This window comes from Mustela nivalis (genome assembly GCF_964662115.1).
Source record: "Mustela nivalis genome assembly, chromosome: 19".
Lineage (NCBI taxonomy): Eukaryota > Metazoa > Chordata > Mammalia > Carnivora > Mustelidae > Mustela > Mustela nivalis.
Genome location: NC_139038.1, coordinates 29,239,307 through 29,256,532, shown reverse-complemented (window position 1 = coordinate 29,256,532; position 17,226 = coordinate 29,239,307). Strand labels below are relative to the sequence as shown.

At 47.1% G+C, this 17,226-nt stretch overlaps 1 protein-coding gene across 2 annotated transcripts in view; it reads left to right on the top strand.

The window, feature by feature from the left end:
* SHISA9 (shisa family member 9) overlaps window positions 1–17,226 on the top strand; it is a 277,534-nt gene that overhangs the window by 247,322 nt on the left and 12,986 nt on the right. Inside the window, exons 3-4 of one of the 2 annotated variants that reach the window (XM_082714084.1) lie at window positions 988–1,143; window positions 8,088–8,135. In XM_082714084.1, the coding sequence (XP_082570210.1) occupies window positions 988–1,143; window positions 8,088–8,135 (204 nt within the window). The remainder of the gene's footprint in view (window positions 1–987; window positions 1,144–8,087; window positions 8,136–17,226) is intronic. The other variant, XM_082714085.1, reaches the window with a different exon arrangement.

Genomic DNA, 17,226 nt, shown 5'->3' with positions numbered 1-17,226 from the left:
CTGGCAGAGGGCTCGATCCCACGACCATGAAATCACGACCTGAGCCACAATCAAAAGTCTGCGGTTCATCGGACTGAGACACCAAGGCACCCCTAGAGTTAATTCATTTTTTTTTAAGATTTTATTTATTTATTTGACAGAGATCACAAGTAGGCAGAGAGGCAGGCAGAGAGAGAGAGAGAGAGAGAGGAGAAAGCAGGCTCCCTGCTGAGCAGAGAGCCCAATACGGGGCTCGATCTCAGGACCCTGGGATCATGACCCGAGCTGAAGGCAGAGGCTTTAACCCACTGAGCCACCCAGACGCCCCGAGTTAATTCATTTTTAAACACATTTTTTCCCCTAGCAGATGCAGAATATCCCATCGTATGAATGTACATTGTGTATGTAATATGGACGTACATTAATTTATTGAAGAATTTCCATCTTTACGGAGTCGAGTTTGTTCCTCTGCCTGTGCTCTTTGGTCACTCTTTATAGACAATGGTGCGAAAACCATCTCTGAACAAATATCTATGTATTCTGACACTATTTCTGTAGGCTCCATCCCCAGAAGCAGTATCGTTTGGTCCAAGTACACACTCACTTTCCATTTCCAGACCCACTGCCACCTTCTTTTCTGCAAATGTGGCAAACTGGGCACCGGCGTGAGGTTAGGAGACGGGCCCGTTTCCCACATCCTTGTAACGTTTGCCCATCTCTTGGCAAAGGAATGGCTTCTCATTCTCACTCTCCGACTTACATTTCCTTGGTTATTATTGAAGTTAGTTATATATATATATAGTTTTATATATATATAAAACTATATATATATATATTTGCCCTTAGCCCATCCAGGCTCAGCTGCTTTCTAGGGAGGGTCCTGGAGCCCGTTGCTGCTCTGCCTCTTGTGTCCCCAGAGGGTGGGCAGTTGGGGACCCGGCGATGGTGGGCATGCGTACAAGGTCCGGCTCCACCTGTGACCACGCCCTGCTTTCTCTTCACTTGCAGACACGACCCAGATGAACAACGCAGTGCCCACCTCGCCTTTGCTCCAGCAGATGGGCCATCCCCATTCGTACCCCAGCCTGGGCCAGATCTCCAACCCCTACGAGCAGCAGCCCCCGGGCAAAGAGCTCAACAAGTATGCCTCCTTGAAGGCGGTCGGTGAGTCCTATTCTGTTTCTCCTCTCCTTTTCTGTGCCTTTTTTCCCCTTTTCCTCCGACTGCTTTTTTCTCATCCTGTCTTTTTTTTTTTTCTTCCTACTTCTCCTTTTCTTTCTCTTCTTCTCTCTCAAAATCTGTGTCTCTCTCTGTCTCTGCCACTCTCACCATAAATTTCTGTCTCTTTTCTCTCTCTCTCTCTCTCTCTCCCTCTCTGTCTGTCTCGCTCACACGTGTTCTGGGTCTCTCTACCTGGGGCCCAGATTGCCGGGAAGCAGAGGCCCTGGGCTGCTTCCTCTCTGACTGGATCAAGTCCTACCGTGCCACGTGGGGCAGGGTGGATGAGTGAGGGACACATGTGGGGGTTGTTTCCCTGGGAGGAGGGCCTGGGGGCTCTTTGCCTCTGACCAACAGCCCAGCCCCTTCGTCATCCACTGTCTGCCCTCCTGAATCCTTAGAGAATCCAGGACACTGAGTCTCCAAATGCATTGGCCTCTAGTGGGTCACCCCCGCCCCCCACAGTCACCCCATCTCTGAGATGTCGATAGCTGCACGCCCCCACCTCAGGCAGCTTCCACGCTTCAGGATGGGGTGCATTGCCTGGCTCTTGTGCTAACTGGGCTCTTACCAAAGTGCCAGACATTGCCCTGGGCCTTTTATACATCCCGCCGCATCTTCTCACAGGGGTCCGAAGGGGAGGATACAGTTATTATCCCAATTTTCAGGCTCAAGGGGTCTAATTTCATTTGCCCCAGATCAAGCAGCCTATGGGTTTTTAATTGCTCCAGGAGCTACCTCCCTGCCACTAGCCTCCTGCACCTCTGCTCCTCACCCCAGCTCACACATGAGGGCATGCGACGGCGACCCTGCTGGTGACCCAGGCTCCTGAATGCATCGATCATGTAGGAGTTCTGTGGGGTAGAAGCCACAGCCTTAGCAAAGCCAAACTTCAGGCAGACGCAAGACTCCCAGACCCCATGCTTGCTTTTATTATCCGCTATTTGTCTTCATTTCTTCCCTCATCTGAGATGGGGTGGGAGACACTCGCTGATCGATTCCAGTGTCAAATATCTTAATTCCATTACACACTGACACCAGAAACCAAAGCCACTGTCCCGTGTCTATGATGCCTGTGGGGACCATGGTCTCCCGACACCAGAGGCCTAAAACAAGCATCTTGGTGCTCAGCAGAGGGCCAGGGGCATGCTGGGAACTCGGCAAGCATTGGGACCACAAGGGTCTTCAGGAATTCCTATTCCCCCCCCCCCATCTCATAGGACTTCTAGATGGAGTCACTCAAAGACAGACGAACCAAATTTCTAATACCAAGGGCACAGCTCATGTGGGCCGACACAGACTTTTCTAAATCCCAAGCCCCACAAGGACTTATATGCCAGTTCTCACATTTCCTGTTGAATATCTACGCCCAACTCAGCCCTCAAGTACATTGACCCCATGACCACAGATTCCCTCCGTTCCATAATCTGTGTTTGCACAGCGTATGCATTCTAAGCATGTTCACATAGACTCAGATATTAGTAGGAAGAGCTGAGGGCTGTTGCCTAGGAGAGAAAGAGTCAGGGCGTCTGTACCCATGTAGCTGCAAAGCCTTCATACACTGTTGGGTGCCTCCCCCCTTCCTGGGCTTTGCATTTAGGTGATAAATGACATCTGCTGGTTCTATTTGATTCCTCTTTTGGCATGAAAAAAAAATAAAAATCAGCCCAGACATCTTTTTCTTTTTGAACTGGTGACATTACCCTAAACAGCTTCGGCCCAGTGTCTTGTCCCCCATCAAAAATCAGTAGCTATTTGGGTAAATAATGGGTGGATGGTCCCACAATGCACCTTGATGTTTAGCAAGGATTTATACAGGGATCCTGTGCCTCGCAAATGTCTGCAGGGCATTGAGAATTAAATTTGCAGTGTGAAAATATATCTTACCCTCCTTAAGTAACCCTTTCTTCCCCCAAAGGGAGAACTCATGAAATGTTTGCTGAATGAATGAATGAGCTTGTCTTCGTAATGAATCAAATAAGAGCTTAGTTGTAAGGAACCCCTGATCTTCTAGAAAACTCTGAAGGATCTTATTTAGGAAACCCTCCTCGATCCTGGATATGGCTGACGTGCCTCTCCTCTTCTCTGTCCTTCTCTGACTGTCGCGGGTGTTCACGAACTTTATCTGAGTCACTGATGGTCTTGTGACTCCTAGTGAATGGAGGTCCAGTGGGACTGCCTGATCCAGTGGCCTACCCAGGTGTCCAGCATCTGCCTGCACAAATGAAATGCAAATCCCATAATAAATGTTCTTTGAAACATTCTTTATTAAGGCATAATTCACACCATGATGTGTGTGTGGATGATGAAATGCATTTCATTAGTGAAATCATTACCACCGGGGAGAGTTGTTTAAAAAATTGTTTGCCGTTGAAAGCTCGGCAGCCTCTGATATCCAGACTCATTTTCCAAAAATTTCCAGTAAATAGAGCCTTGGACAGCCTTTAGGGTTAGCTGCCAAATTCGAAAATACCCCCGCAAAATAAATTTCTCTTGGCAGCTTTAATATCCAGAACATGGGGTAGTTTGAGCCAGTCACTGAGACCCTCTGACCTCAACTTCTTCAAGTGAAAAATGAGGACTGAAAAGTGAGGAAATTTGAAAATAGAAGATGAAACAATACCACTCATTCTAGTTATTAGAGTACCTGTGGGCCATTAGATATGTCCCGTCCATTCACTGCCAACCCCGAGAGAAAAGAATGGTGACTGTTGGTTTGGTTTGGTTTATTTTATTTTAGTTGCGTATTGAAATCACACTCATTCCTGTTTGAAGAAAGCTCCTTTCTCTCTACGATTCAGGGATACAGCATGTGACTGAAGAATGGTCTTTGGTCCTAAGGGGTTCACTGTCCAATTATCAGTAACAGGTTAGCACACACTAGGGAAATGTCGGACGCTAAACTTCGTCAGACTCTGTACAGAGAGATGTGTTTCATTCATTCATTCATTCATTCATTCATTCTTTAGACATTTAATCTGGTGTCCCTTGACTGTAGGTCCTATTGAGGCATGCACCACGTCTGTCCCATTCATTAGTGCATCCCCAGAACCCACTAACATGTGCGGGGACTTCATGAGTGTTCCCAGCACGTTATTTGTAAAATCAGGGAATAATAATGTGTGATGGGTACCACAGCAAGTCAGGAACCTGAGATGATCAGCAAGATGGTGGAATTGAGCGCAGCCTCCAAGTTTAAGACCTCACTCAGACATTTGAATTTCATTCACTCGGACACTGAATTTCATTCAGTGCCCTTGGATTGAAATTCAACTTGGAGAAACTGATTTATAAACAAAATTCCAAGCATTCTGGGATTCTCAGATAACCAGCTTGATCCCTTTAGGGGAATTTCCTTCCATTAGGAAAAGTGACTCCATGGAGAAGCTTGAATTCATTCCTTCATTCAACAGTACTTTTCAAACACAGAGTAATTTCAGAGATTGCTTAATATCCTGAGGTCTTAGTTTCTCCCTCCGTAAAATGAAGATCATAAAAGTAGACAGATAATGGTTTGTTGGGAATCTTTAATGATACAGTGCACAGAATATGCTTAGCCCCACACACAGTCAACCCTCAGTAAATGCGGCCACATAGGAAAGTCTTCAGACTGGAGTTGTTTGTTGGCCATATTTTTCCTTGAATCTCCAAGGTAGACCAGTACTTTGACTAACATGTAATTGTTCAGCCATCATTTGGGGGGAGGGATAGTTTATCCCATTTTGAGGGGAAAGACGGAGAAGGAAGCCAAGTCACACTGAGGATCTGATAAAACAAACAAGTAAGTGAGCAGGCAGCAAATGACTTTTCTGAGCTGTCCTAAGGACCTGTAGTCAGCATTGCCCCATTGTTAGCCTGAACTGTGAAGAGCCCTATGGCTTCTACAGTCTATCACAAAAAGCTTCAGTTTCATCCAGCTGACTCTCCTTCCTAAGTCAGAAACGAGGCTTTAAACATTTTAGACATATCTCCCACTCAGATTGAAAAGAAGAAGTGTGTCTTGTGAGAGATTGAGTCGAAATATAACCTGAAAACTCAATTAAGCCCATGCCTTTCCTGGCTTGAGCCACCCGTGTGAGGGGCAGTTACGATGTGAGAACCCATTTTGTGGTTCCTCAAAGGTCAATGTTGACAAGACAGGGGTGTCTGAGAAAATGTCCTCAAGGCTTACCTGATGACGCAGGGAGGGGTGGCTCCCACCTCCAGAGCTGGAAAAAGCCCCTGCAAACTGAAGATCGCCCACGTGTTGGCATGTACCTCATCTTGGCCCCAAGTCCAGTTTTTTTTTTTTTTTTTTCCCTCTAGGCATCTAAAAGTTAAACTCCTGACCTCGTCCCGCTTAGATGCTTCAGTGAGCCCTAGCTACTCAAAGAGAGAAAGACACAGGGCATACTTACATTATCAATCAAATGCTATGGTGCCTTCATTTTTACATCAAAATTTTAATAAGAAAATATTTTTTGCTCATGCTATTTGACAGACAAAGGACAATTTTTGCCAGAACCATGTTACAGTTTCCAATGGCCCTGCTTAGAACCACAGCATGGCACTCCAATAGAGCAGGAACTCCTTCTTCCAACTTGCTGTAGGAATCACTCGTGAAAACCCTGAGTGATGCATGAGGACCTCCGTCATGGATTGACTTCTGCTAGTTTAATCTTTTTCCTTAAGTTGTGGCAGGAAGAGGGTTAACTTCATTGAACTCTCAAAACACTCTACCTTTGAGGGTCTTGGTCCCATTCTTGGAGATGGCGAAACTAAGGCTCAGTGGTTTTCCCAGGGTCACCCATCCAGCAAATAGAAGAGTCAAGAGTCACATTCAGGATTGCCTGGTTCAAAATCCTGTGTTCTTTCCGAGAAATGATTCTATCTTCCAGAGAACAATTTCTGACATCAGGTTATAACCAGGCAAAAAAAAAAAAAAAAAGGCTTGGCAGTACCATTCCCCCCTTTCTTGGAGGGAAGGCTTACTAAAATATTGCTTTTCTTTGTTTGAAGTTGAAAGTTTTCCCATGATGCCGAGTCTAATCGGTTTACCATCGATAAGTTATAACCTACATGTGATGAAATAATGCAGATCGTAATTTTACAAGAGTGTGATTGTTGAAATATACATGCCCTAGGATAACAGACATCCCAGTAAGGATAAGAAGTATTTCATCACCCAGAAAGTTCCCTCATGTTCCTTTCCTCTCAGTGCCTTAGATCCATCCCCTTTTACTGTTTAATTGTTCACCCAACAGATTTTTCTGTAATGCCCACTAGTGGCACCAGGCATAGTGTGACGTTAAGTATATATTTGGAAGCCTGTGTACCGTCTGATTAGGTGTCCTTATTTTCAGCGGATTTATGAAGGAAAACTTGTTAGTGCCTTGCCACAGCTAAGCCCCGTCTTAGGTAGTTGGGGCAGGGTTGGCCGCAGCATGGGCTTGGTTCCTGCCTTCAAGTGATGAACTTGACTTGGGAGTAAGATGGCCTCTTTGGCCTCAGTCAGTCAGTGACTCCATCAAGCTTGTATCCATCCGCACAGAAAGATTTGGGGCCGCATCACTATTTCCAGATGTCCATGATCCTGGCTCAGAGGGAGAAGAAACATCCAGTCATCCCGGGCGGGTCTCACTTAATTTTAACTTTGTCACTATCCTGTCCCGTCATTTCCCCTCTGTTGTGAGTGATGAGGGTGTTGAGTTCATATCCGCAGGGCGAACGTGGCAATTTGAGCGTCCTCTGGCATGCCTGGGAGGCCAACCGGAAATGTTTAAATGAGGCCGGATCTGTGCTCTGTAATCATTCAGATCACACAGAATGTTCCCTGTGACTCCTCTCAGCTGGCGGCCTGATCTCTCTGGAAATTGTGCAGAAATGCTGAGGACTTGGGCTTTCCAGGTAGATTCCCGAGAAAGGAAAGGGGAGCTAATGGCTCTCGCTGATTGGCGAGGCTTCCAGCCAATGGGCAGAGGTTGCTGCTTGGACACCTGGGTGGGTTTGCCCCGCTTTGAGTAAAAGCCAGTCTTACGGAGAAGGCCTATCAAAGACAGGGGTAGGTAGGGTGCAGTCATCACCCTTCTTACCATCTTTGACTTTAGGAAAGGGACCACCAGGGGGATCTGCTAATAATGGGTGATCCCCAAGGGCTCACTCAGTGCTCTTGAAATGAAATTCAACAAGAATTTTGAATTTTGGAGAAACTGATTTATAAACAAAATTCCAAGCATTCTGGGATTCGCAAATAACCAGCTTGATCCCTTTAGCATTTAGGGGAATTTCCTTCCGTTAGGAAAAGTGACTCCATGGAGAAGCTTGAATTCATTCATTCATTCAACAGTACTTTTCAAACTCAGGGTATCTATGAGGACAGCCCCTACCCCTCGGGGACCTGCCACCCAGCATATAAAGTTGTAGTTCGCAGAGACTGCCCCAACCTTGGGGCACCCTTCGCTCCCCACCCCCTCCCCACCTCCACCAACCCTTTTCAGGCAAGGGAGTGTGCCAAAAACAGGATCAAAATGTCTCACTTGTCAGCAGAGTGTTGTCCTTGGCCAAAGTGAGGTCAGGCAACTCGAATTTTCCTTTCTTTCTTAGAGGGTTGAAATTCAGAGCCAGATCCCTGCCTAAGAAATCTCTCCCTAACATAACTGAAAACATCTAGGCCTTTTCCAGGGGACTTCTTCTGACCCTCTGTTGGGCGTGGTCCCGATGCCGCTGCATGGCTTTGCGGGAGGAGGTGCGCGTGCGCAGATCCACATTTGCACATTTGTTCTCTCGCCCGTCCCCCGGGGCCCCGTGGAGGCTGCAGCTGGGGCTGCCAGCATCGGCACCTGGGGGTGAGGGCGCAGCGGACATGGGAAGCCGGCCAGCAGATCAGCATCTCTCGATTGTTATTTTTTTAGGAAGTTCTGATGGTGACTGGGCAGTGGCGACGCTTAAGTCACCAAAAGGTACTGTAACAGCTTTTTCTAGCTCTTTCGTCCAGGTGTTGTCAGATTTGACACTGATCGGTGGAGCCACAAAGAGTCCTGGTGTTTGTGTGTGACCTGGTGCCACACATGTGTCCCCATTGGGTGACCCTGCAAGTCCGTCCAAGTTCCAGCACGTAGGTGTTTGTGTGTGTGTGTGTGTGTGTGTGTGTGTGGCGTATCTGTGCTCGGGGCTGTTGTTGAAGAACGTGCTACCCCCTCACTTCTCAGTATTCACTGCCTGAAGGAAAATGTCACTATCAGACACCATCCCAGGTAAGACATCCAGGAAATGTTTTCTCCGAAAGCGGCACAAACAGATCAGTAAAACCCAAGGTAAATGAATGCAGGGGAGAAAACCACAACTTCTGAGGGGGAGAGAAACCCGAGTTGGGTTATTGGCTATAGGGTCTCATGAACCATTAGCCTTGTCACTGTTTTCGACTTTCCCCAGGTGGTACAGTGAGCATCGGATGCTAAGAAGTCTGGTCAGGTTGTCTGTGAATTAACCAGCCGGGTCCTGGACCAGAAGGTAGCTAGAATCTCTGTACGCCCTACCGTGTGCCAGAGTGCTGGACCTTTATATCATGTTGTCACTAAATTCTCTGATGACCCAGCTGGGCAGGCCGTGACCTTGAACTTGAGAAATGAGAAGGTCTCACAGGGCTCTAGGCAGGACTTTTTCTAACATTCTCGAAAGTTGGAGGTGCGTGGGTGGTCTCGAGGTGGGGCCACCCACTGGGAGGCTCTTGCGGTCACCTAGGTGGGCAGTGACCTGAGCTGTGGTGGGCGGAAGATGGAAAGAGGAAAATGGAGAAGAAGGACAAGTAAGAAAGAGACCGTAGAAGGTCGTGAGTGAGTGCCTGTGAGCGGGGAGGAGGGAACAGTGCGCCCTCGGTGGTTCTCACATCGCGGCTTCTTAGCAGGGATCAGCCTCGCCTGGAGGGTGGTTAAAACCCAGATTCCTGGGTCTCGTCCCAGAGTTTCTGATTCCCGGGACCTTGGGTGGGGACCTGAGGGGGTTGTGTTGCTAACAGTCTCCATGGCGATGCTGCTGGTCTGGAGACCACACTCTGAAGACCACTGCCCTAGAGAAATCATGCTGGGAAGCCGAAACCCTCTGATTAGGTCTCCAGGGATCTTTCTGGGGGCTGAGGTTTCTGAAGAGGGGAGTCTGACCAGGTTCCAGAGCCTCAGAAGCAACCTGAGCTCTGAGGGGAGCATGGGAAGGAAGGGGACTCCTTGTCCTCCCGCTGTGGACAAGAGAGAGAGAGAGAGAGAGAGCTGTGGACCCACGTGTCTGTAGAGGATCCCTTGACTACCCTGTTGTTGCCTTGAGAGAGGCAGATTTTTGGGTCTTGCATTAGATAATAACTGTTCACATGTCAACATCCATTTTTAGAAATGCAAACAATTTGGAACATGACAGACCTACTAATTTGAGGCATAAACTTTTTTTTCTCTCCCCTGTGAAAAACAAAGCCATTATGATTCCCGTGACATTTGGCGGCAGTCAGCACCCCTGTCCTTAGATCAGCTTATTGTTGTCTGATGCATTTAGAAAATATTTCGGGACAGGGCAAAGACAAGGGCTTGGAAGCGGTTTTTCTACCCAAACCGGGCTAATTTCACCTGTCCTGTTAAAAGTGTCTGTATTTATCAGGCCTTGTCTGGGGAGGAGAGGGGTCCCAAGGATGGCCCGGGTTCCTCTGGAGTCACTGATCTTTCTCTAGTTTTCCCCACTCAGCCTCCAGAGCTGGAGACTCCGTGAGGCATGATAACAAGGTTGGGGCTTTCGGACCGCCCCTGCCTCCCACACCCTGCCACCTTCTCGAAAGGGAGACACACGCAGGCTGCGACGGGCTTAGCCTCAGACACACCTAGGTTCCAACCCCGGTCTTCTCGTTGGGTCTTCTCGAGACCCTCAGCAAGTCAACCGACCCCTCTGAGCCCCTGTTTTCTGATCTACAAAATGGGGACAGTGGTGTCCTCTACCGCCTAGGTTGTGAAGATGAGGTAATGTGTACAAGACATGTCACACTGCCTAGCGTTTGGAAAGTGATAACCACATGAAACCTATTACTGGTATCATTAGGACTATTACCAGGTGAGCAAATGAAAGGCTCTGGAAAATCTCGTGCTAACAAAAAGCGTCAGACTAACACATCATTTCCCACACACTTTGGATGTCTGAGAAACCAGTTAACAGCTTAACATCCAGGGGCACGAATGTTGCTAGGAACCCGCTCTGGGAACATAGGGCAGGAGCCGAGGAGTAGGCGGAAGGATGGGTGCCACCTGGGGAGGTTGGTGAAGGAAGGGGTAGCTGCCAAGGAGAAATGGCAGGGTCTCTGAAGATGAGGGCTTTCTGTTTCCACCCGGATTGCATTGCATCTGACTCCCCTAGTTGGTGAAATGTGTCTGCTGGGGTTGGAAATGGCAAACATCACACCCCCGTTGGCACTATTCACTTTTCTCTACCTGAGGTTTCCCCATGCACACCGCCCCCTAGTGGCCCCTCCTGCTGCTCCGCCCATACCCAGCCTTGGGAGCAATAATCTTGGAGTTATCCCCAATAACTCTTGGAAACCCCTCCCAAGAAAGCACCACTACCTCGGCCCTAGTGGACTCTCCTAAGAGGTGCGAAGCTATCCATGTCTTTTGAAATCTGGTCATTTTGCAAAATGAATCTTTGAACCTGACCTGTTGCTTCCTCCAGTGCTATGCTGAAGCACTGAACTTGGGGGGAAACTGTCAGTACAGGACTGATAAGATCACGATGGCTTAGATCAGAAGCAGACCATGTGCTCTTATATGAGCCGCTCACATGACCTGAACTCCCATTTCTACCATTTCCAAAACAATAGCCGTGAAAATCCATGCTCCGTGGTGTTTGGGGGAGTAACATTAGAATATAAGTAATACACCTTAATGACAGTGAGGAAAATACCCTTTATCCAACCCTTCTGCTCTTCTGGATGAGGGAACCTAGTTCCCTGAGATAAATGAGGTTACCCAAAGTCATACAGGACAATTACCTCAGACCTGGAACCAGGACCCAGTCTCCAAAGAATGGCTTACAGACTGCACTCAGAGTCACTGGCCATGCTCGATACTAATGAAAATCCTGGGCCCACATACTGTAGAGAAACTAGAACCACTGGACGTGGGGTCTCAACATTTTCTAGTTTTTTATTTTTTTAACTGAAACTTCTGGATAATTCTCTATAAACTAACGTTTGGACCTACCTTTTCCAAGACCCAATCCCTAGACATGATTTGCCCTAGAACACCAATTTTACATGCCAGCATTCTTCCAAACATGAGTATTTTTGCTGTTTGCTGAAATAAAACTGTTTTCTTAGTCAAGGGTTTGAGTTGGAGCCACAGCTGGAAAGTAGGAACATTGAAGGTGACAGTCTTGGATTTGGTGTCCCTCCCTGACACTTAAAGCTGTGGCAAAGGAATGTGGCAGCCAAATTACTCAGTATCTCTGGGCCTTAATTCCTCTTGTCACAAAGAGGAGATGATTTTGCCTTGTCACCTATGTTTAAGACGGTTTGCATGAGACGTCAATGAAATGGGTAAGAACATCTCGTACACAGTAGGTACTCAGTAAATTCTGGTTCTTTCTTTTGTCTTAGATTATTGATGTAACTCAGTAATAAATGTTCATCCAAGAGATGCTACAGAAGGCAAAAGGCAGGAGACAATGTATAATTTGGGTGGCCATTCTGTCGGAGTGCACACATTTTGGATAAGAACCTACTTAAAGGCAACCTTAAACTATTACTTCATGAAATTCAGCCTTTTCCAATGTTCTGATTTGGGTTATTGGTTTGCTGGTAAGCAGGAGAGTGCAGAGCAGGTGGAAGATATGGAGGGGATTTTTTTTTTAAATAAAAATCAAATCCCACCAACTCCTGAGGTTGGCCTTTTTTAAAAAGCACACAGTGAGCATTGGAGTTTTGATGAGCTTCTTTGGGAACCCATAGGGCATGGAGGAGAGTCTCTGCTTGCAGGAAAATGCCATTGTGTAAGATTCAATAAACATTTTTCTGCTTTGAAAATATGCCCCTCTGATGCTAAGACACCTAGATCTTTTTCTTTCTTTCTTTCTTTCTTTTTTTTAAGATCTTCATTTCAAACTTCCCTAGCACCTAGCACCTTGCATGGTGCCCTCAGGACATAGTAGACACTCAATATGGATTTTATTAATAAGTTATTGAATGAAGTTGGGCATAACATTTGAAGGGAATCCTGTGGTCTTCTCTGAAGAGGCACTGGAAAATAGAAAAATTAACCAGATGAAAGTCGAAAGATCCGTGTCCTAGATCCAGTGCTGCTTCTACCCAGCTGGCGGTCCTTGAGCCCATGCCTTTAGTTGTCTCTCTTGTAGAATGGGAGGTTGGGGATCATTGATCTCTTTGGCGCTTCCATCTCTATAACTGAAGATCCCAGGCTTTGTTCTGATTGGCTTGCCTTGTCATGTGCTGACCTCTGAACAAATTGTTACAGTGAGGGCAATGGAATGAGTTGGTTGTCGTCCGTGGGGAATAGCGGAGGGGTGGGACAGTAGAGGCATGTGTCATCCAAACCACGTGGATTAAGAGTAGGAGACAGGTGGATTCCCCAATCAAAAATGGGGGCTCTTCCTGGAAGTAGGGTAAGTGATGGGTGTTTGTATCAGTAGTCTTTTCAAAAAATGCTGTGTAACAAGTGGCCCCAAATCTTGTGGTTTAACATTTACTTGGCAGCATTTACTGAGACCAGGGTCTGTGCTGATGCTGGAGATTCTTCTAGTCTCAGCTGAGTTGACTCATATATCTGAGAGTTGGCTGAATGTTGGCTGATCGGGGCTGGTTTTAGCTAGAATGACTTGGGTGACTTGGCTCTGCTCCAGGTGTCTTTCATCCTCAGAGAGGGCAGCCCAGACATCTCGTGATAATGACACTAGTGCAAAAGAAGGACCCCAAACCAGCAAGCGCTTCTTCAAACTTCCATTATGTCATGTTGCCTAACATTCATTAGTCACATGGATGAACTCAGAATCCAGTGGAGGGGGGGGTAGATTTTCCTCTGTTGGGGTGAGTTTCAAAGTCGCATTCGAAGAACATGGATACAGGGAAAGGTGAAGAATTGAGGTCATTCATGCATGATTCTAACTTAGGATCCCAAATGTCACAATTATCTGCTTCAGGATGATCCTTTGCTATAGCAAATTGGAAGGAAGTACATAGGATCAAGGATAATTAACCTTTATTTGCTTCATTAAAAAACAAACAAACAAAAAACAGGTGTATAGAATTTAATCAGAGGGGAGGTCGATCTGAAGGCAAATCCCCCAAGGATCCTTTGAAAAGAATGATCACCATCTGCGGAGCAGCGATGCAGGATGCATGGAAGGCGGGTGAATATATGCATCGTTTCCGTGGCTGGGGCATGAGTCCGTCCATCTTTGTTCAGCAGCCTCTCAGAAAGAGGTGACTGCATAGCAGGGTGCCTCAGGGAAGAGACAGAGGGACCTGCAGGGTTAGAGCCCTCTCGGCAACAAGACAATCACAGAGGGTTCCCGGAGTCACAGCCAAGGGGCTCGTGGCATGGCCTGGAGAGCTTTGGTGCAAAAACCAAGCCAGGCACTGTTTCAGAATCCTCTCCAGCAAAGACAGTGGGAGCCCTCAGGGTTCAGACAAGAAAGATCCAGGCTTCTGGACTCCCCTTAACAATTTTCTTTCTTAGAGAGAGAGGACTTCAAAGAAGACATGAAGCCCAACTGGGAGAGCCTGGAGCCCCGAGCTTCATTCATTAGGACCTGGTTCAAATGTGACTCCCCCTGCTTGTGTCTCTTCAGCAAGGCCCAGAACCTGCCAGAACAGGGCTAATTCATCCTAAAGACAAATCTTCCCATCTCCCCCCCTCTGGCTCTCTCCTGTCGGAGAAACTAGGCTTTTTTCCTGCCTTTCTTGTTTCTGCCTGCTGAGACCATTTCAGGAACCTGCACCAGCTTTAGAGAATGTATTTTAAAAGAAGAGAGAAATACCTGGGTACTTAAAAAAAAAACCATGAACTGTTCCATTTACTTTTAATTCAGCTTGTGAAGGAGGGAAAAAAAAAAGTGGAGACCCAGAAAATATCTCTATAGGTAAAAAGCAAATACTGTCCTACTGAACCAAAGGCCCCATAAATACAGTGGGTTGAGAGAAAGAAGTGTATCTCTCTGTTACAGTCTCCAGAGGAAGTGGTAGAGGTTGATGGGGCAGCTCTACTCCAAACTTGTCCCTGGGGGCGCAGGCTCCTTGAACACTGTTTCTCTACCCCCCTCTACAGGGCTGTCCTCAAATGCATTGTTACCATGAACTCCTGTCATAGCCAATGGGAAGGGAGGAAAGAGGACCTGCAGGGCAAGCGATTTTCTTTCAAGCAAGTCAGGTGACGTGAAACTTGGATGCATCCTTTTTGCTAACATACCCCTGGCAAGACAGGAGCCACACGGCCAAATTTAGCTCCCAAGAAGGCTGGGGAAATCTAGTTTGGAGCTGGGTGGCCATGTGCCCAAGAGAAGAAGGTAGAAAGGGATTTGGGAGGCAAGTGGCCAGGTGCTATGTCTTCCCAGGTGGGAGTATGCATTTAGGGAGCCCTGCCAAGCTCCGTGCGTGTAATGGTTTGTGCTTTTACCTGCCTTATCTCCTTGACTTCTGCATCGCACCCCTCAAAGTCAATCTTAATATCCTCATGTGATTTAACTCTCCTTTCTAACAATGGCAGCCATCACAGCTACCATCCGTTGAATACCAACTGTGCGGCAGGGACATTGGTACCGGACATGATTCTCTTCGGTACCCTCAACCCCTTGCCACCCAACCGTTGTTGCTTGATTCTGAATTTGATTGGTAAAAGTTAGAGAGTTCCGGTAACTTGCTCAAGGTCTCCAGCTTGTAAGCAGAAGAGCTGGGATCTGAGCTCACATCCATTTCTCCCAGAAATTAGGGTCTTTCTACCATATCATAAAGAACTTACAGTCAACACAAATCAGGTGAGCGTTCTTGCAGACATCCTTATGTACTGCATGAACCTGATGCACGGCAGCCTTCAAGCTCTGACCTCATTAATCCTTCTTTCCTAATTCCTGGAACTTACTGCTGAAGCCTTGTCTTTTGTGACTCGGGGCTCTGCTATGGCTGTTGAGAGCCCAGTGTAGGATTCAAAACCAACACTTTGGCTCTTTATCTTCGCTGAAAGTGATTGCTGCCCTCTGGGTAGTCGGGAATGGGATCGTAGAAGCACAAGGAGAAGAAATATTAGTTAATATCTCAAACGATCTCACTACATTGTCATGGTGCGAATCAGCATGATGAGCTCAAGCAACATCTGCCTGGTGGGCTTGGGTGGGGTGGGGGGCCAGCTGCCAGAGACCGTATGTGTCAAGCGCTTGGTGGCGTCTTCTCTCAGGTCTGTGAGAAGTGGATGGCTCTTTGTCCATCGCAACTCTGGGACAGGCTGGTGCCTGGCCAGCACTCCAGCCAAAGTCAGTGCCCCTTAGAGGGGCCAAGACCCATGCACCTGGTAATGCAGCAGCCAACCTGAATGCTGGAAGAGCCATAGCCTGGCAGAGTGTGTCGCATGTCACCCCCAGCTCCCTCCTCCTCACTAAAGAAGAAAAAGGGTTTGCCTTAGGAGAGAATCTGGGGCTCTGTTAAAACTTCCGGTTGTGATATTCGGACATTTCCTCTTGAGAATCTGATCCTTACGTGTGCACCCCAGTCCCTGATGTTTTGAGAGGAGGAATCTGGAAAAGTGGTTTCTCTGCATTATTCTCACTCTACCGTCCGTCTTCCTTAGTTTGGGGGGGGGGATATTTTCCTGAAGATAAAATCTTGTTAAGGAAGCAAGATTATTCTTCCGTGAGGCAGGCTCGTGGTTAGCAAAACGGTGAGTGTCGTAGCCGTAAAGTCACAGATTCCAGGATACCCAGAACTGGGCCTGGTATTCTGGGTTCAGATCCCAGTGCCATCGCTTGGACAAGTTGCCAAAGCTCTGTAGACTCAGTTTCCCCATTTATAAAATGAGATCCAAGAGTGGCACCTATCTCGGTAGGCTATGGAGAACATTAAAGGGGTGAGCAGGGGGCCTGGGTGGAGCAGTCCGTTAGTGTTGAGTCTTGGTTGCAGCTCAGGTCATGATCTCAGGGACCTGGAATTGAGCGCTGTGTGGGGTTATGTGTTCAGTAGGGAGTCTGCTTGAGAGTCTCTCTCTCCCTCTCCCTCTGCCTCTCCCTACTTCTCTCTCTGTAAAATAAACAAATTAAAAAAATTTTTTTCAAGAGATATAATAAATTCCCTATCCAAGTATCTAGAACAGCATGCACTTAATAAAGATGAGCTTTTACTCAGTTTACCACTGGGGGACATGGGAGGGAGACCAGACTTGTCCTGTATTCACACAGTCTCTAACCAGTCCCTGCCTCCTTCACTCAGCTGCCTCCTGCCTCCCTGAATTCACTGCTCCAGAACGGTCATGCCTCTGCAAGGCTATGGCCAGGCTGGGCAGCAAGCAGGTTCTCCTGCCCCAGAAATAAGGGAAACTTAACCCCTGCTTTAGTCCTGAGATTCCTGTAAAGCACAGGGCACAAGTCATTCAGACTTCTGTGATATGGACCATGTATTTGCATTCTCCAGAGAAACTGAACTGTGTACACACACACACACACACACATGCATGCATCCTATTATTTATATATATTCATATGTATCACATACAAATAATAGGATATAGATACCATTGGTTTGGTCAAAGCAATTCCCCATAATAAATCTTTCAGATATATGTGTGTATATGAATGTGGTGAATAGTCAAATGTGTGAATAATAAGATATCTATATATAAATGAAAGGAGATTTATTATGGGGAATTGGTTCGTGTGATTATGAAGGCTGAGGAGCCCCATGATCTATTGCCTGCAAGCTAGAAATTCGAGAGAGCAGGTACTGTGATTCCAGTCCAAGTCTAAAAACTTGAGAACCAGCAGAACCAATGGGGTAAATCCCAGTCGAGGAGCAGAGGACCAGTGTCCCAC